Raw genomic sequence first — 17,736 nt, 5'->3', positions numbered from 1 at the left:
TATAGTCTTCCTGTTCGTCCTGCCAACGCAATTCACTAATTCCTGGCATATCTAACTTCAACCTATCCATATCTCTTTTCAAATTTTCTAACATCCCTACTTGGTTAAGAGATCCAACATTCCACCCTCCGAGCCTCAGAATGGTTGTTCCTAATGACATCCTCCAGTGTAGTCCCCGCCTGGAGATCTGAATGGGTGGCTGTTTCACCTCCGGGATCTTTTACCCAAGAGGATGCTCTCACCGATAAGCCATAGGGTCAAGTTTTATGTCCTTGAGAAAAGCAGCTGCTGTAATTTCTCCTTGCTTTCAGCCGTTTATTTTATTTTTTATATATATCTCACATATTATCTGTTTTGGCGTTTCCAATATCAGATCATTCCGCACTTCAACATCCGACACCGATTATATTGATATACACTGTATGAAATGACGTTCCGTATGATCTTACGATAGCAAATGTCGAAATGAGTAATGTATGAGATATGAAGTAATTGCGATATAGATTGAACTTAGTAATAAAAAGTGCCGATGTGTCCGCCGCCTCTTACATAAACTTTGGCTCCTCTCGATGTGCCCCGAGAATAGAGCGGGGACTTTAACGTTTGCAATCACTCTAACCATTTATGTACAGAACTAAATGTAAGAAATCAATTTAAAAAATCATTCATCTAAGGTGGGATGTGAAAGTTCGCGAGAATTCACAGAACAACACATTTCTACTGAAAGATATCTGCATCTACATTCACATCTGCATCTATACTCCGGTGTGTGGCGGAGGGTACTGTGTGTGCCACTATCACTTCCCCCTTTTCTTGTTCCAGTCACATGTGGTTCGCGGGAAGAAGGTTCGCTGCTAACCCTCCGTGTGGGCTTGAATCTCTCTAATTTTTCTTCATGATCTTTTCGCGAGATATACATGGGGGGAAGCAATATATTCGTTGGCTCGTCTAGGAACGTACACGCCCGGAATTTTAAGAGTCGATCATACCATGATGTAGAATGCTTCTCCTGTAGCGTCTGCCATTGGTGTTGACAACATCTCGAGGACGCTTTCGCGCTTACTAAACGAGCCTGCGACGAAACGTGCTCTTCTTTGGATCTTCCCTATTTCCTCTACCAATTATATGTGGTGCAGATCCCAGACTGAGGAGCAATATTCAAATATTGGTCGAACTAGTGCGTTGCAAGGCTACTTCTTTGTTCACGGAATACATTTACTGAGGATTCTTCCAATGAATCTCAGTCTGGCATCTGCCGACTAATTTTATGTGGCCGTTCCACTTCAAACCGCTCCGTACGAATATGGTTGGCTATTTTTTTGGAAGTAATTGCTTCCAGTGATTGTTCTGCAATCGTGTAATCATACAGAAAATGATATTTCCTTCTGTTTACGCACAATTTGTCACATTCGTTCGTGTTGACGGTCAACTGCCACCCCCTACACCAAACGTCAAAATGTTCATATGTGTGTGAAATCTTATGGGACTTAACTGCTAAGGTCATCAGTCCCTAAGCCTACACACTACTTTAACCTGAATTATCGTAAGGAGAAACACACAACCATGCCCGAGGGAGGACTCGAACCTCCGACGGGACCACCAAACGTCGATCCACTGCAGATCTTCCTGCATTTCGTTACAATTTCTTAACGTTGCTACTTCTGTGTGCACAACAGCATCATCCGCTAAAAGCCTCATGGAACTTCCGACGTTATCTACTAGTTCATTTATATATATTGTGAAAACTATTGCTCCCATAGCACTCCCTTGGGGTCCGAAGTTACTTTTACGTCTGAACAGTTCTCTCCGTTCAGAATGACATACTGTGTTCTGTTTGCTAGAAACTCTTCAGTCCAGTCACACAGTCGGCCTAATATTCCGCATGCTCGTGTTTTGCTCAATAGGCGGCAGTGCAGAATTGTATCGAATAGCTTCCGGAAGGCATGAAATACCGCATCTTTCTGGGATCATGTATCTACCTCTTTCTGGGACTCGCGGGTGAACAGAGTGACCTGGGTTTCATACGATCGTTGTTTTCGGTACCCATGTTGATTCATATACAGAAGATTTTCGGTGTGCAGAAATACCATAAAGAATAGAAATGAGCGTGGTAACCAAAAAGTTGAGCCACGGACCCCTATTAGATTGAGCCCACGAAGAAACTCTGTTTCTATGAGCCTGATTTAGATTTTCTTCGATGCCTTTCAAATATTTTTGGCGAATGGCGGGATACTTCTTCTGAAACGAGAACAACCGATTTCTGCCCGTATCGCTCTGCTATTCTTCTAATCCTGATGAACTCTATGTGAGCAGAGTATAACAGAAAAATTATTTCAGCTGAGAACGAGACAACTACCTTGTGAGTGCGTCACAGGCTGCCGAACTCTTGTTCAAGTAATGCTATTGTGGACAGACTACAAAGATTCGCATGCCGCTTAGGTCTCCGTATTGTGCGTAAAAAATATTCCAATGTGCGTCATTTATATCTTGTAGAATGTTAAAATATCATCACCAATTGTTCTGCCGTTCGACGTGATGATAGGCGTTGGTTTCTCGATAGACGTAGCTATAAAACGATATCTTCTTTGAAAGCAGTTTAAACAAAGATCTAGGTTTCAGGGTTTATCCAGATGAAAAAAGTGGTCGCTGTTAACTAAATCTATCACCAATCGTATTTCCGTAGCCTACTATATTACCGAGTCCAGGAATTTTCTCTTTAGCGTAATCTAGATGATCTTACCAACAATAACCAATGATAATATGCCTAACAAGAAATTCGATATTGAAATAAAGTTTCTTTCTGTGTGTGTTTTTATAACTGACACCCTTGATCATTATTTGACGATGGAGAAAGATAGCCAGTTTATACCGTACAACAGGTATTAGCGCACGTATCGATTGACAGGATTTTCTGTGTTCGATAAGCCTAACTGCCGATAAGAATATGAAGTGAACTCAGAGCCAGTGGTGCATCACTGTCTGTTGTTCGGATTAGGAGCTGAGCTTCCCTCATCTGCGTAAATTTGCGTGATCTGAGCGAATCATACCTGTCGTTTCGTTAATAACACATATCGCCTCAAACCTTCAGCTTTCGCTTACGAGCTACGAAAGCTCTGACGTGCACCAATTAAACGTTAAATTGTGGACTCAGGAATGTTTATCTCAGTTATTAACAGTGTTGAGACTTGCCAGTATTGCTTTGCAGCTTGAAAATTGTTTATTTGCTTATTGTATTATTCCGTAAGTTAGTGGATCGTAATAATGAAACAAAGGTAGAAAATTACTAAACTTCAACGCAGCTGTTATATGGCGACGACTGTACTCAATTTAATATGAACGAATTGTAAGAATCGTACTTCTACATTTATCCCTACAACTACACTGCGCAAGCCACCTTATGGTGCGTGGCTGAGAGTACTCTCGTTAACACTGTCTTTTTCCCATTTCCCTGTCCTATTTACGAATGACACGTGGAACGTAAAATTGTCACTAAACCTTCGTGAATGGAACAGGGAAGGGGGGATCAGATAGTGGTACAATAAGTACCCTCCGCCACACACCGTAAGGTGGCTCGCGGAGTATAGATGTAGATGTAGATGTATGAGCTCTAATTCCTTTAATTTTCTCGTGGTCATTTGGCGAGACGTATGTGAGAATTAATAATTTGCTTAACCCTTCCCCGAAACGTACGCTGTCGGAATTTTAACAATAAACCCTTCGGTGATGCACCACACCTCTCTTGCAGCGTCTGCCATTGAAATTTGTTCAGCGTCTCCGTGACGGTCTCGCGTCAACCAAAGGATCCCGTGACGTTCTCGTTGATAGTTTCTCTGAAACAATTATCTACTATAACTGTTCACTTAAATTTGCAATTCATTTTATATCCATAATAACTACCAGTAGCTACTGCGGCAGCATAGTGTTAACAATGGAGAAAAAACTGAATTAAAATTTATTGTGTTTAACGCTTGATGTTAAGCGGTGTGCAAACTCGGTTTTGCTTCGTAGAATCTGACCGAGAACTGTATAAACAGAAGAAAGACTTAAACAAAGTAATAAATAAGCGCCAAAATGAAACTCGCAAAACTATGAAAGATAAACTGTACGACAAATATAATGCACAGGGTGGCAACAAAGGAACAACATTCTTTAGAGGAGTTTTCTTGCGATATGGACCACGTAGAGCTGCTCGCGAGAGGTAATGCACCTGTTACCGAAGAAGATCTGCGAAACTGGACCCTCCGAATCGCAATTGCGATGGCCGGCCGAAGTGGCCGTGTGGTTAAAGGCGCTGCAGTCTGGAACCGCAAGACCACTACGGTCGCAGGTTCGAATCCTGCCTCGGGCATGGATGTTTGTGATGTCCTTAGGTTAGTTAGGTTTAACTAGTTCTAAGTTCTAGGGGACTAATGACCTCAGCAGTTGAGTCCCATAGTGCTCAGAGCCATTTGAACCATTTTGAACCAATTGCGATGAACATCGCTGATTTCAAGTCTTCTATGACCTGATTAAGCAGGGTCAAGAAATCATTCAGTATAGGTGGTCGCAAAAGAATGATGTTAATAGGTAGTCGCAAAACAACTATGTTTACTCCAAGCAAAAGTGTAGAGGTGATGCCATTAATTCGTAGCTGACGTGAAGACGAATTTTGTTGTTATCCCGACATCTGTTGTGTCTAACGCCCGCCTATCAGTCACCTCTCGTGAAAGAACTGCGAGCAAACCATACATTTTCATTTCGAGGTGAAAAAGACAGAATCTGATGTGCAATCCATTAATACTATGACCCATTCATATACAACAATGACAGTGATAAGCATGAGTGCAATTACTGTTTCTGTAGCTTTACGTGAGGCTGTCGAGAAATGTGCTAAAACTGAAAGTCAAGGCAGCAGGAATTGGTTGCTCCGTCGTTCTTTTTTGACTGTGTACTTGTTTCCATTATGACTGTTCACTTCAACATGAGTATGTTACACACATTTGAAATAGTTTTCCTAAGTTCCTTCTAATAGAATAGAAGTTAGCATATACGAGAGGCTTCAGAAAGTTAGTTATACATGTCGTCCCACGCTATGACCATTCCGCAATAAGAGAGGCCATGTCAGAAGAGAGTACATGTTCTGGGTTTTGTGCAGAGATAGTTCTGCTGAGACGGATAACTGGTGCATAACAGTGTGTTGATGAAATGGCGCGGCAATTGGGAACGTATTCCAATGCTGAATTACGCGGGACAGCACGATTCTTTTGGGCCAAACGTCAATTTGCACACATATTCATCATGAAATTCTGACGATAATGGGCGAAATGAATTGTTACGTCCAGCCGTAGTGAAATAGTGCCAACAATTTGACCAAGGCACAGACGTGGATGACGCTGATGGGGAACGAAGATTCTCGACATCGACCACAGAGGGCATTGCGCAGGCAACCGGGGTATCGATTCGCCGCAGGCATAGATTTTCTGAGTATGAGGACCATCGCTCAGCGGTTCTGTAATGGCTCCGTGACCAAGGAGCGGATTTCTATTGTTGAGAACTTGAATGGGCTGTAGAACTTTCTGACTCTTGTTTCAGAGGGTTGGCGACTAACACTGTACCCCGTTCAGTTGGACTGTGGTTGTGAAAAATAAAAGTATTGGATCATGTTCAGAAAATTACTGTGTTTATTCAAATTAGTCTCCGCCTGAATCAAAACACGGCTGAAGTCGTTTTAATAGCGCTTTGTAACAGTCGTCTTTTGGAGTTGCATTTAGTACTGCAGTACAGTTTTCTTGGGTGTCCTTAACTGCGTCATAACGATGTCTTTTCAATGCCAACTTCATGCAGGGAACAACCAAAAGTTGACTGCGGCCAAATCCGGCGAATACGGTGGGTGATCCAGATTGTGATCCATTTGCCGGCCAAGAACTCGTACACAATCTTCGCTTTGTTGCCTGAGCTGTCGTCATGGAGGAGCAACCGAGGACTTGCCTCTCGAGATTCGGGTCGAATTCAACGAATTCTCGCCCACCAACGCTGGGGGACTCAGAGAACTTGATGTTACCTCATTTCTCCACTGCCACATTCCGACGAGTGTCAGACACTTACTGTCACATTTGCGCATTGGCTTTCTACCCAGCTGTTTTTGAAAATTCAAAGATCGTAACGGCGCAACTTGTCGCGAGATAGCATTGTAGCTCGGAATTTCACACAAGTGGTCCTAACGGAACTGGGACACAATATGTGTGTTGAAAAAAAGTGTCATTTTGTTCTGTCACTTTGATGTGCAGTGCTAAAAATTACTTGGCCTGCTATAATAAAGTGTAATAGTGTAACCCATCGTATTTCCACACAGAGCAATCGTAGCTAGCCTATATTTATGTCGTTTAAAACAGGAGATCATTTTAGCTAGACTGCGCACTGGGCACTGTCGTTTTAGCCATCGCCATTTGTTAAGTGGTGATCCCTCACCACTTTGTCCTCATTGTCATCAGTCTTTGACGGTTCGCCATTTCCTGACCGAATGCCATTTTTTAATCACTTACGCTGTAATGTGTGTTTGCGTCTTCAGTTATCGGCGGTTATAGCGAACGACGCGCTGGCCGTCGACCGCGTTTTACTTTTTATCCGTCGTTGCAGTATGGGAAGGACATTTGAAGGGCTTATTTCAATAGTGGTACAAATCCATTTTTGTTCATATTGAGATACAGAGTCCTAAAGTTAAATGAGCGCTGAAAAATCTGCTGTTGAGATACCAGAAATATTCAAGCATATGTCTTCTTTCTAGAGGTGAACCTTTCTTTCTGTTTGCTTGGATCATTAATTCCAGAAGCATTATAGGCAGAAAAGTGGAGGTAATGGACTTGTACCACTATTGAAATAAGCCCTTCATTTAATCTTTACTTCGGGACCTCTGTTGTCTCTACGGCGTATTTTGTGGACCTTTCTCCAAGAGGAAGTCCTTGTTCCTAGCTCTCTTTCCTTCCACCGATTTGGCTTAACGAGCAGTCGCTCTTAACTCCTTTTTCGTCTTAGTGTTCTAAGGTTCTGAAATGGGTGCGTATGACCTTGTTGTTTTTTGCGCCCTAAAACAAAACAAATTAGTTCTTATACATGGAATATATTTCCTATCATGATCTGCCGGCCGTTGTAGCCGAGCGGTTCTAGGTGCTTCAGTCCGGAACCGCGCTGCTGCTACGGTCGCAGATTCGAATCCTGCCTCGGGCGTGGATGTGTGTGATGTCCTTAGGTTAGTTAGGTTTAAGTAGTTGTACGTCTAGGGGACTGATGACCTCAGATGTTAAGTCCCATAGTGCTTAGAGCCATTGGAACCATTTGCATCCTATCATGATTTACGACGTAATATTTGGGAAAAAAGTCTTTTGTTTGGCTGTATAAGGAATGGAAATGGAAACTACATCTACATACTTTCAGACTGCACAATTTTTTTGAATTTTTACTCTACCTATCCACGTCAAATACGTGCTTCTTTCCGCTACAACAAATAGATATTATGTTTAGATCATTTTGGAACTTCTTAAACTTCCTCACTGTACTGATTCTACTTGCCAACGATTCTCGGTCCCTCTGAGTAAGAACTTGCTGTGGGAAGAGCCGCACACGCACATTCCCCTCTCGCGTGGATGACTTCCCCTGCGGTAGGGTCTTTCTGAGGGCGCAGCTGCTGAAATTGGCTCCTTTGTTATGAGCCCTCACCAGTCGGCTAGGGTCGCTAGAAAACTGCATTATTTCTCCCCGCCCCTGTCACAAACAGGGCAAAGAAAAGGGGACACCAAATTGCTACAGGGGAAGTGCTGGAAGGGAGCTGTCACGAGGTGCACGTATATTCAGATGACTGGAATAGAACACTGCCTCGCATTCGATACAAGTGCCTTCTTTGGCAGTTTTTCTCCCATTCCTAATACAAAAAAATGCACCGTTATATCTGGATGCAGTTCAAGAAACTTACACATTTCGCTGTCTCAACGTAACGCGTTAACAGAGTTTTTGTCGTTTCGATTTCACCTCTCGTCGACAGCAGCATCAATAAAAACGGGTATAAAGGGTTAATTAAGCATTACGGATGAGAAAACGCACGGCACTGGCATAACATTCAACAGTATGCTGCAGAATACAATATACTGTGAATTGTTATATCACTGTCATGTGTTTTTTGATTCATAATGCCTGAAATATTCTGTCAAGAACTGGCGTGACAGTAAGTTAGTGCGGTTACTTAAGCAGTTAAAATATCGTTTGGGGATTATGCTTTGAGTAAAATATATTTCTTTCTTTTTTCTCCTCACCCATACACGTTACAGTGATATTTCATCATCATCAGCAGTGGGTGGCTCTTTATTTTACTTTCAGACAATAAGAACTACAATGAGTTGGAATTGTGGTCATGATATTAATTTAAAAAAGGTAGTGTACCTGAACAGCATGTCTCGTTGTTCGTGTGCACTAGAGGCCATATTTCAAAACACTTTGTCATCCACAGGCACGAAATCGAATTCTCTAAAGTACTGTGCTTTGTATTGAACGAAAACTTTAGGCATAAAATGGAACCATTGTTGCTTGATGACAAATAAATGGTAGCGTAAGATAGACAACATCAACGAAATGAAAAATAATCCTACATGAGTAGTTTCATTTTAGGTACGGACAATACTAAAATTCTTTGTCCTTCTGGATTCCATCCGTCACAAAAGATTAACGAATCATTTATGTCGGTGTATTTAGGTGGTATATTTAATCTGTATATTTAACAAACGTCAGATGAGATGAGGTACTGGGTTCATATTTAGAAAGTGGGGGGGGGGGGGAGAGTGGGGGGGGGGGGGGGGGGGTTGCAATACCTGTCCGGCAATTCTGAATTAGGTTATCTGTAAACTCCATAAACCGATGATGATGGTAATGATAATGACTGTGGATTCAGGACACGCAACAGCACGGCTGTTGGCTACCTCCCCAAATCTTTTCAAGCGATTATCGGAGCAGTTTCTTCAACAAAGTCACAGTGGAGTCTCTATAGCATCCTTCAGCAACTGAGCAAGAGCGCTGTGTGTAATGACTTTGATGTCGATGGGTCATTAATTTTCAACTTTCTGATATACCTCGTTACTGTCTTAAGCGAAATATAACAGACATTTTCGAAAAAAAAAAAACATAGCTTCTGACAGCATTCTACCAACGGAATGCGACTGAGAAGTTGTGAAAGTCGGACGGTTGGACACAGAGAAAGAAATCGGCAGTGGGTTGTTGGAGCAATCTCATATGAAGTTATTGAAGGTAATCACGAATTGCCTAAATCAGAAAGGCCGGAGGGTGTTTTGGAGCTCGCTCCATCCGAAGACGAGTCCAATTGACATCTACAGTTCCATACATACTCTGCAAACGACTGTGAAGCGCGTAGTAGAGGTCACACACCTCGACTTCAGAAACAGTGATGGAATCGCACGTGCACTATTATTCGTTCCCATTTCTGTTCCACTCTCAGACAAGAGACTCCGTATGACTCTAATTTTTCTTATCTTGGTGGTCCTTAGGCGAAATTTATGTTGGTGGCAGTAAAATCTTACTGAAGTCAGCTTCAAATGTGGGTTCTCTAAATTTTCTATATAGCGTTCCTTGATAAGAACGACGCCCACCCTCCAGTGATTACCATTTGAGTTCCCGAAGCATCTCCGCAACGCTTGCGCGTTGTTCGAACCTACCGCTAACAAATCTAGCAGCCCGCCTCTGAATTGCTTCGATGTCTTCCTTTAGTCCGATCTGCTGCGGATCCCAAATAATGGAGCAGTACTCAAGAATAGGTCGCACTAGCGTCCTATATACTGTCTACTTTACAGATGAACCACACTTTCCTAAAATTCTCCCAATAAACCGAAGTCGACCATTCGCCTTCCGCACCACAAGCGTCACATGCTCATTCCATTTCACGTCGCTTTGCAACGTTACGCCCAGATATTTAATCGATGTCACTGTGTCAAACAACACACCACTAATACTGCATTCGAATATTGTGGGTTTGTTTTTCCTACTCATCCATATTAACTCATGTTTTTTCCCCCTAGAACCAGCTGCCATTCATCACATCAACTAGAAATTTTGTCAATTCCTCTATGACAAAAAGACAGGGAAAAACCATTTTAATGCCGAAAGGACAAGTTAATCATTACTTGTGGTAGAACATTTCAGCTTTCTGTGATTAAATAAAGCTCATAGCGCTGAAAGGGGATTCCAAAATAAAAATAGAGCAACAGTATTATTTGACAGAGTATATTAACAATTGTTAAGGGTCTTATAGGCGATTATGCGAAATGATGATCGGTCTAGCATAGACCCTGTAAGATGTATGAGGTTCGCATGCCACAATATCAGAGACCAGGGTTGCGATTGATCATGACAGCAGTTTCCGCGATGTAGTCCACAGTTTAGCTGTGCTGGCTGGAGTCTCAGGTTTGATGGACTGAGTGCAGCAAATAACCAAGACCACGACGACTTCATCTCATTTGTTCAGTACTGATAAAATACAAGACAAGGCTCGCAGTGACCTATCCATATTCAGCAAGACGTCCAAGGGCTTAGTTCTTCTGACTGGTCCCGCCATAGCGGTTGGGCGTCAGCCAGTTATCTCTGTACTATCTGGATAGAGCTCTGGTCTCTGAGCACAGAACTGTCACGTGCCAGCTGATTCCTGTGCGTTGCGTCGTACGTCATGTTGTAGTTGGGCATTAAATTTCGTTCAGGTTGTGCGCAGTTGAGAATTATTGACCCATTTCAGATTATAAATATCATGTCATGAACTATAACAGTAAGTGAAGCAGGGCATTGTCAGACCAACAAGATATTGCAGTAATTCATTAGAAGAGTCACGTATAACCAGAGTAATTGCTTCCTTTACGTATGCTACGAGTTTTGCAGTTTCGCTCATGGTATTTTTCTACAAATGGTAACAGAACATTCAGTGCACCAGAAATACATCGTGTGCTTTGTATCTTTACGGTATATATCCCGCAGGAATTACAACACAAGTCCAAAAATGTGTCACCTTGAACATGTATCTGTGTTGCAAAAATAGACCATGTAGCATCCAAAAGTGCACATAGTTTCCCTGAAAACTCGAACTATAGGACCTGTCGCAATTGCAGTACGAATGTTTATGACACTGGCAACATAAATGCTGTGGGCAGTTCATCACTTCAGATACCAAGTTACCAGTATGTAAAAATGTATTTTGTATGAAATTGGGATGTAGATGCCATTATATATTTTAAGATCAGTTTGTATGTACACTACTGGCCATTAAAATTGCTACACCACGAAGGTGACGTGCTACAGACGTGAAATTCAACCGACAGGATGAAAATGCTGTGGTATGCAAATGATTAGCTTTTCAGAGCATTCACACAAGGTTGGCGCCGGTGGCGACACCTACAACGTGCTGACATGAGGAAAGTTTCCAACCGATTTCTTATACACAAACAGCAGTTGACCTGCGTTGGCTGGTGAAACGTTGTTGTGACGCCTCGTGTAAGGAGGAGAAATGCGTACCATCACGTTTCCGACTTTGATAAAGGTCGGATTGTAGCCTATTGCGGTTGCGGTTTATCGTATCGCGGCATTGCTGATCGCTTTGGTCGAGATCCAATGATTGTTAGCAGAATATGGAATCGGCGGGCTCAGGAGGGTAATACGGAACGCTGTGCTGGATCCCAATGGCCTCGTATCACTAGCAGTCGAGATAAAAGGCATCTTATCCGCGCGGCTGTAACGGATCATGAAGCCACGTCTCGGTCCCTGAGACAACGGATGGGGACGTTTACAAGACAACAACCATCTGCACGAACAGTTCGACGACGTTTGCAACTGCATGGACTATCAGCTCGGAGACCATGGCTGCGGTTACCCTTGACGCTGCATCACAGACAGGAGCACCTGCGATGGTGTACTCAACGACGAAGCTGGGTGCACCAACGGCAAAACGTCATTTTTTCGGATGAATCCAGGTTCTGTTTACATAATCATGATGGTCGCATCCGTGTTTGGAGACATCGCGGTGAACGCACATTGGAAGCGCATATTCGTCATCGTCATATTGGCGTATCACCCGGCGTGATGGTATAGGGTGCCATTGGTCACATCTCGGTCACCTCTTGTTCGCATTGACGGCACTTTGAACAGTGGACGTTACATTTCAGATGTGTTACGACTCGTGGCTCTACCCTTCATTCGATCCCTGCGAAGCCCTACATTTCAGCAGGATAATGCACGACCGCATGTTTCAGGTCCTGTACGGTCCTTTCTGGATACAGAAAATGTTCGACTGCTGCCCTGGCCAGCACATTCTCCAGATCTCTCACCAATTGAAAACGTCTGGTCAACAGTGGCCGAGCAACTGGCTCGTCACAATACGCCAGTCACTACTCTTGATGAACTGTGGTATCGTGTTGAAGCTGCATGGGCAGCTGTACCTGTACACACCATCCAAGCTCTGTTTGACTCAATACCCAGGCGTATCAAGGCCATTATTATGGCCAGAGGTGGTTGTTCTGGGTACTGATTTCTCAGGATCTATGCACCCAAATTACGTGAAAATGTAATCACATGTCAGTTCTAGTATAATAGATTTGTCCAATGAATACCCGTTTATCATCTGCATTTCTTCTTGGTGTAGCAGTTTTAATGGCCAGTAGTTTAATAATCACATACACGTAATATTTATTAGTAGCGACGTGGCTGAGTAATCGATGTCACTTTCGTTCGAGAGGCGTCTGCATTGTTTACAACACTCGGTTTTGCGGATTACGCGTATTTAAAAGTTGGATGACATAGTACCTAATGTACTGATTTCTGCTATATTTCATGGGGTTCTTTTGCACAAAATTGGAATGTTTGAGTAAATCATAAGTGAAATGAAGCAGAATAAATTTTCTTATTTTCCTGTAAACGCTTGGATCACAGGAAATTTTTAATATGGTACAGCTAATTATCACCAGCTTTTTTTCCACTATTGTTCAAACAGTCGATCAAGATCTCCAGAAATCTGGCATGTGCTATATAATAGGTTCATGTGAGCGCAGAATCGGAAAGTATTTTCTTTTGCATTGTAGTGTCACTTCATGGCGGCCGTATTGTATTGGGCAAGACGCGAAGTATGAAGATCTTTGGCTGGCACTCTTATACTGTTGGACTTCGACACTGCTTCACTGTACTTTGTAAAGCCAGAGATAGGCCGTTGCAGAAGTATATGAAATGTCAATTCTGATTAGAATTAGTGACGAATTCTTGAAATTCACAATGATGACAAAAATATAGTTTAGGGATGTGTACAATACAGTTCCTAGAATATCTGCTGCGCCAATCCAAAGTTCAGCTCAACAGAAACATTTCGGTCCTGATGACTTCCTGCGCAATGAATTCGTCAGCTGCTTGGCTCAACGGTTGTGGGGCTAACAGAGGAGTAACAAGAGCTACGCTGTGCTGCAGAACGTCACGAATCTATAACTAATCATTTTAAGACAGTGTGATTTGTGACTTGTATCCTTAAGTAAATATAGCTCTTTTTGGTATAGATATATGTCTATACTTGATAGAATGTGGAACCGCAAGACCGCTACGGTCGCAGGTTCGAATCCTGCCCCGGGCATGGATGTTTGTGATGTCCTTAGGTTAGTTAGGTTTAACTAGTTCTAAGTTCTAGGGGACTAATGACCTCAGCAGTTGAGTCCCATAGTGCCCAGAGCCAACTTGATAGAATGTGTTACTGTCGTACTTGTGTGGCCTTTGCGCTGCGCTAACGTCTAAAGTGTTGGTTAGCCCGGATACACCGGTGCTGGACAAGTAATATGAACTTACTGCAACCTTTTCTGGAAGGATAAAATGTGATGTGGGCATATTTATAATATGGGTAACACTTTTATGATAATCACTCGGACCGTTAATTCATGCGGAAAGTACGTATTTGGTTATGAATCAATCCTCGGAGACCACGATCACCTGTTCAGGAAGACCGTCTCTCCTGATGAATCTTCCATTAAGATATCGTGCCACGGTCCACTGTAGAAAGTGCCATGAAATATGCGGAGGAGCATGATAAGGAGTTCATGGTACTTTGTCTGGCCGCAATATTCCTCGAACGCAACACAATTATAGATCTGTGAGATCTGCTCAGTGATCATACTCAATGTGTGGATATTACGACTCGCCAACTCCAACAGCTATGGGAAACATTGTGCACAACATGTATCAAAATACCCATGAACCGGCCGGCCGAAGTGACCAAGTGGTTCTAGGCGCTTCAGTCTGGAACCGCGCGACCGCTACGGTCGCAGGTTCGAATCCTGCCTCCGGTATGGATGTGTGTGATGTCCTTAGGTTCGTTAGGATTAAGTAGTTCTAAGTTCTAGGGGATTGATGACCATAGCTGTTAAATCCCATAGTGCTCAGAGCCATTTGAACCATTTTGCGATGTGTGCTGAAGAAAACCGGTACTTGAAATGCAAGCAGGGTGACCTCAATAACGTGAGTCAACAGTGTATATGGACTAAATTTCCTTCAGTTTGAATGGCTGTATACTGTTGCGGTCGTTAGTTATTAGCACCCACTGCAGGGCAAACAACTCCCAACTGCTGCGCCGATCTCTCGCGTTGCAGATTCTCCACAAGCTCGGATCTCAGTCCACATTCTTATGGTCTCAAGGTTTACATCCACTCTTTTTTTCTGGAAGTAGTCGATAATTCTTATCGTATTGTACCAAGTTTCCAGGACATACAATTTTCTCTGTTTTTTTTTTTTCTTCTAATTTGTCAGTGGCTCCTCACTTTTATGTTTGGGAGACTTACGTGTACGCCAGGAATATTAGTCGAAAGTCTTGTGTCTGTGTCATGAAGCGTTTTCATGAAGAACTACAGCTGTCAATCGCTGGGTCTCTGAGTGTAAGACAATAAATACAAAGGTCCGAGGTTCAGTCCTCAGTCTGTCCCAGTTTTTATTTGTAACAGTTACCTCTTTTTTCACCCCTGGAAATGATTTGCAAATGTGAAAAATGCTAAGCTGTATCGTGGGTCGGAGCTCACGCTGGATTGAATGTCCCCCTATAACCAGCAGGGTGAGTCAGTTCAAAGGTCAGGCGAAGGTAAAGGCATACAGTCTCCAACTGGACCATGTCTAGTAAAGCATTCTGGTGTTCAAATCAATCTTCGGGTTGATGACAGATTTATTTTTAAGTGTGTTCACGCTACTTTGGACATGCGATGTATAAGCAGGAGCAATGGGGAGTGCCTTGCCTAGAAAATAGTAATAACAGTAAGGTGATAGCAAGAAGTGAACTGTATTTTGCTCAGAATATTATATATTTCAAGAGGCTTAGCTGCAACTACCCCAATTAAAGAAATTATTGTTTGTGCTGTTTCTAGGAAACTGACATGGATTTGCTGAGGTACACTCTACAAAACACTTCTTACGTTGGTGGAGAAGCCGAGACTGCACGAGGAATTGTAGACAGCATTAGCAACATGTGAGTACTCTGGACAGATTTTGATGTGTCAACGCACATACGTACAATTATAAATCTGACTTTCCCTAATAATGGTAATTATTTTATGGGAAAACTTACAGTGTTAATATAGCGTCGGAAAGAGATTTTTGTTCCATTTGCCTGAGTATTTCCTATCAGAAATCATGAGCGTATAACCAACGTACTAGGATCGACCGTTGATAATGCATACAAAGTATAAAGCACCTAACCTAGTGACAGTCGTTTGTTAGAGAGGTATACCGCAAGTGTTGGTTGTATTCTGGCACAGACGCCGTGTTCTAGTAAATGATTAGTGCTATCCCATCGTTCGGTGTAACTTACTGTAAATAGAAAATTTTATCTATAGGATTTTTTGAAGTCAACATGCGATGATAGTCTTCATTCCTAACATAGCAACAATAAGTTATTAGCAACGTAAATAAGAAATAGATGCCAAACACAGGAGTTGAAAAGAATGAAACAAAAACAGAGGCATCACACCTACTGTTCTAACAACTTCGGAAATGCAGGCGGGTGATGTCTTCGACAATCGCCGACATTTCGACAGGCGAACATTACATCATTTTCAAGCTAAAAATGAGGCGAGAGAGCGCCGTGCAAGGAAAATTAAGTCCTCGGTTGGTAACACGCCCAAATTCTGCTTGGAATCCTGCGCTCTCCCCAAACCTGCTCTCTCCCTGGTCAAATAATAGAGACAATGCTACTTACTCGACAGTTAATAATGATTTTTCAGTGCTTTATCCATCTTCAGCAATCGTAAGTATGTTTGTTGAAAAGATCAGCAACCAGCTGCAGAAAAGAAATTTTATTTCTTCACTGGTTTCAGGCACCAAGTGCCCTTCTTAAGGAAACTGTACAAAAAAATATATCACAGAGAAGTACAAGCCATATAAGAATATTAGAAAATTTCAAAAGTAAAAGTTTAAAAATTTAAAGACAAAGAGAAGGTACATACTTAGAATTATAGCATTATTAGCGAGCGTCAAAAATACGCAGTTGTGTGCAGCATAGTACTGTAGTCCTATGAAAACACAAGAACAATATGCGTTAATGTAGGAAGAGCTATGGAGTTCTTGTACATGGATCATAGCACATGTACAAATATGGTATAGGGACACCAGACAACAAGTGCAGACATTAAGCAAGAACTGGAGCTAATCAACTAACGACATGCATATCTACAGGTGGTCTTAGAGCGGGGTTAATGTAAAAAAAGCAATAAATAAAAACTTACAAATCTATAGCTGCCATAAAATATAGACGAAAATGTCAGTGCTCATAACCAGCGTGTTAACTAATGTATAAAATCCTACATGTTAATGATGATTAAAATAAGTTAATGCAAACTATATGTGGCACTACGAATGGGAAATTTAGGAAATAATTGCCGAAATAGATGTAGTGACGCCAGCAGCATGCTAGCAGGGAACTGTAAATGGAGTAAGTGGAGAAACAATTCTCCATTAGCAGCTAATATGAAGGGTCAGGAAATGACTAAAAAGGAAAGGAATCGCGCGCACAGTTCTATACTTACATTACCTTGAAAAAACTCATACCACAACATATGCAACGTTGCAAATACTGTTCGTGAAACAACTGTAACTAGCGTCATTATATAATTGTGTGGTAAGTTTTAAAACACAATTTCTGAACTGGTGTAGAGAAGTCAGTAGAGTGTTCACAGGAAATACTCCTGCGCGAACAACGCGCGAGACGCACCATGGGACGAAAATCAATAAATCTACATCTACACCTCCATCTACATCTATACTCTGAAAACGACCGTGAGGTGCATGGCAAAAGATACTTCCCATTGAACGAGTTATTAGGGTTTCTTCCTGTTCACGCGGGGAGAATGATTGTTTGAATGTCTCTGTGCTTGCAGTAATTATTCGAATGTTATCCTCACGATCCCTGTGTAAGCGATACGTAGGGAATTGTAGTGTATCCCTAGAGTAAATGGTGTAAGTAGAGAAGTAGAGAAGCAGTTCCTAATCAGCATCCAAAATGAAAGTTCAAAAATAACTATAGAAGAAAAAGACGTAGTCATAGTTCTATATGTCCGTTACAATGAAATAACTGGTTCAGGAATGTGTACAAAATTGTCCTGAACTAACAGTTACTAGTGACATTCATAGTAACTGTATGACAGAAGTACAACAGGTTTGACTGACTTGCGTTCAATGACTAAAAGTACTTGTTAATCGAAAAGATTACCT

The 17,736-nt window shown here is 42.1% G+C and overlaps 1 protein-coding gene across 2 annotated transcripts in view; it reads left to right on the top strand.

Moving 5' to 3' along the window:
- The window catches only part of LOC124555545, a 336,715-nt gene that overhangs the window by 145,591 nt on the left and 173,388 nt on the right, over positions 1-17,736 (top strand). For both annotated transcript variants that reach the window (XM_047129501.1, XM_047129499.1), the window contains exon 2: positions 15,396-15,496. In XM_047129501.1, coding sequence (XP_046985457.1) covers positions 15,405-15,496 — 92 coding nt within the window. In that variant the 5' untranslated portion in view covers positions 15,396-15,404. The remainder of the gene's footprint in view (positions 1-15,395; positions 15,497-17,736) is intronic.

The sequence above is a fragment of the Schistocerca americana genome, chromosome X (genome assembly GCF_021461395.2).
Source record: "Schistocerca americana isolate TAMUIC-IGC-003095 chromosome X, iqSchAmer2.1, whole genome shotgun sequence".
NCBI classification, from domain to species: domain Eukaryota; kingdom Metazoa; phylum Arthropoda; class Insecta; order Orthoptera; family Acrididae; genus Schistocerca; species Schistocerca americana.
The sequence above is the reverse complement of the archived record's forward strand: the minus strand, read 5'-3'. Positions and strand labels throughout refer to the sequence as shown.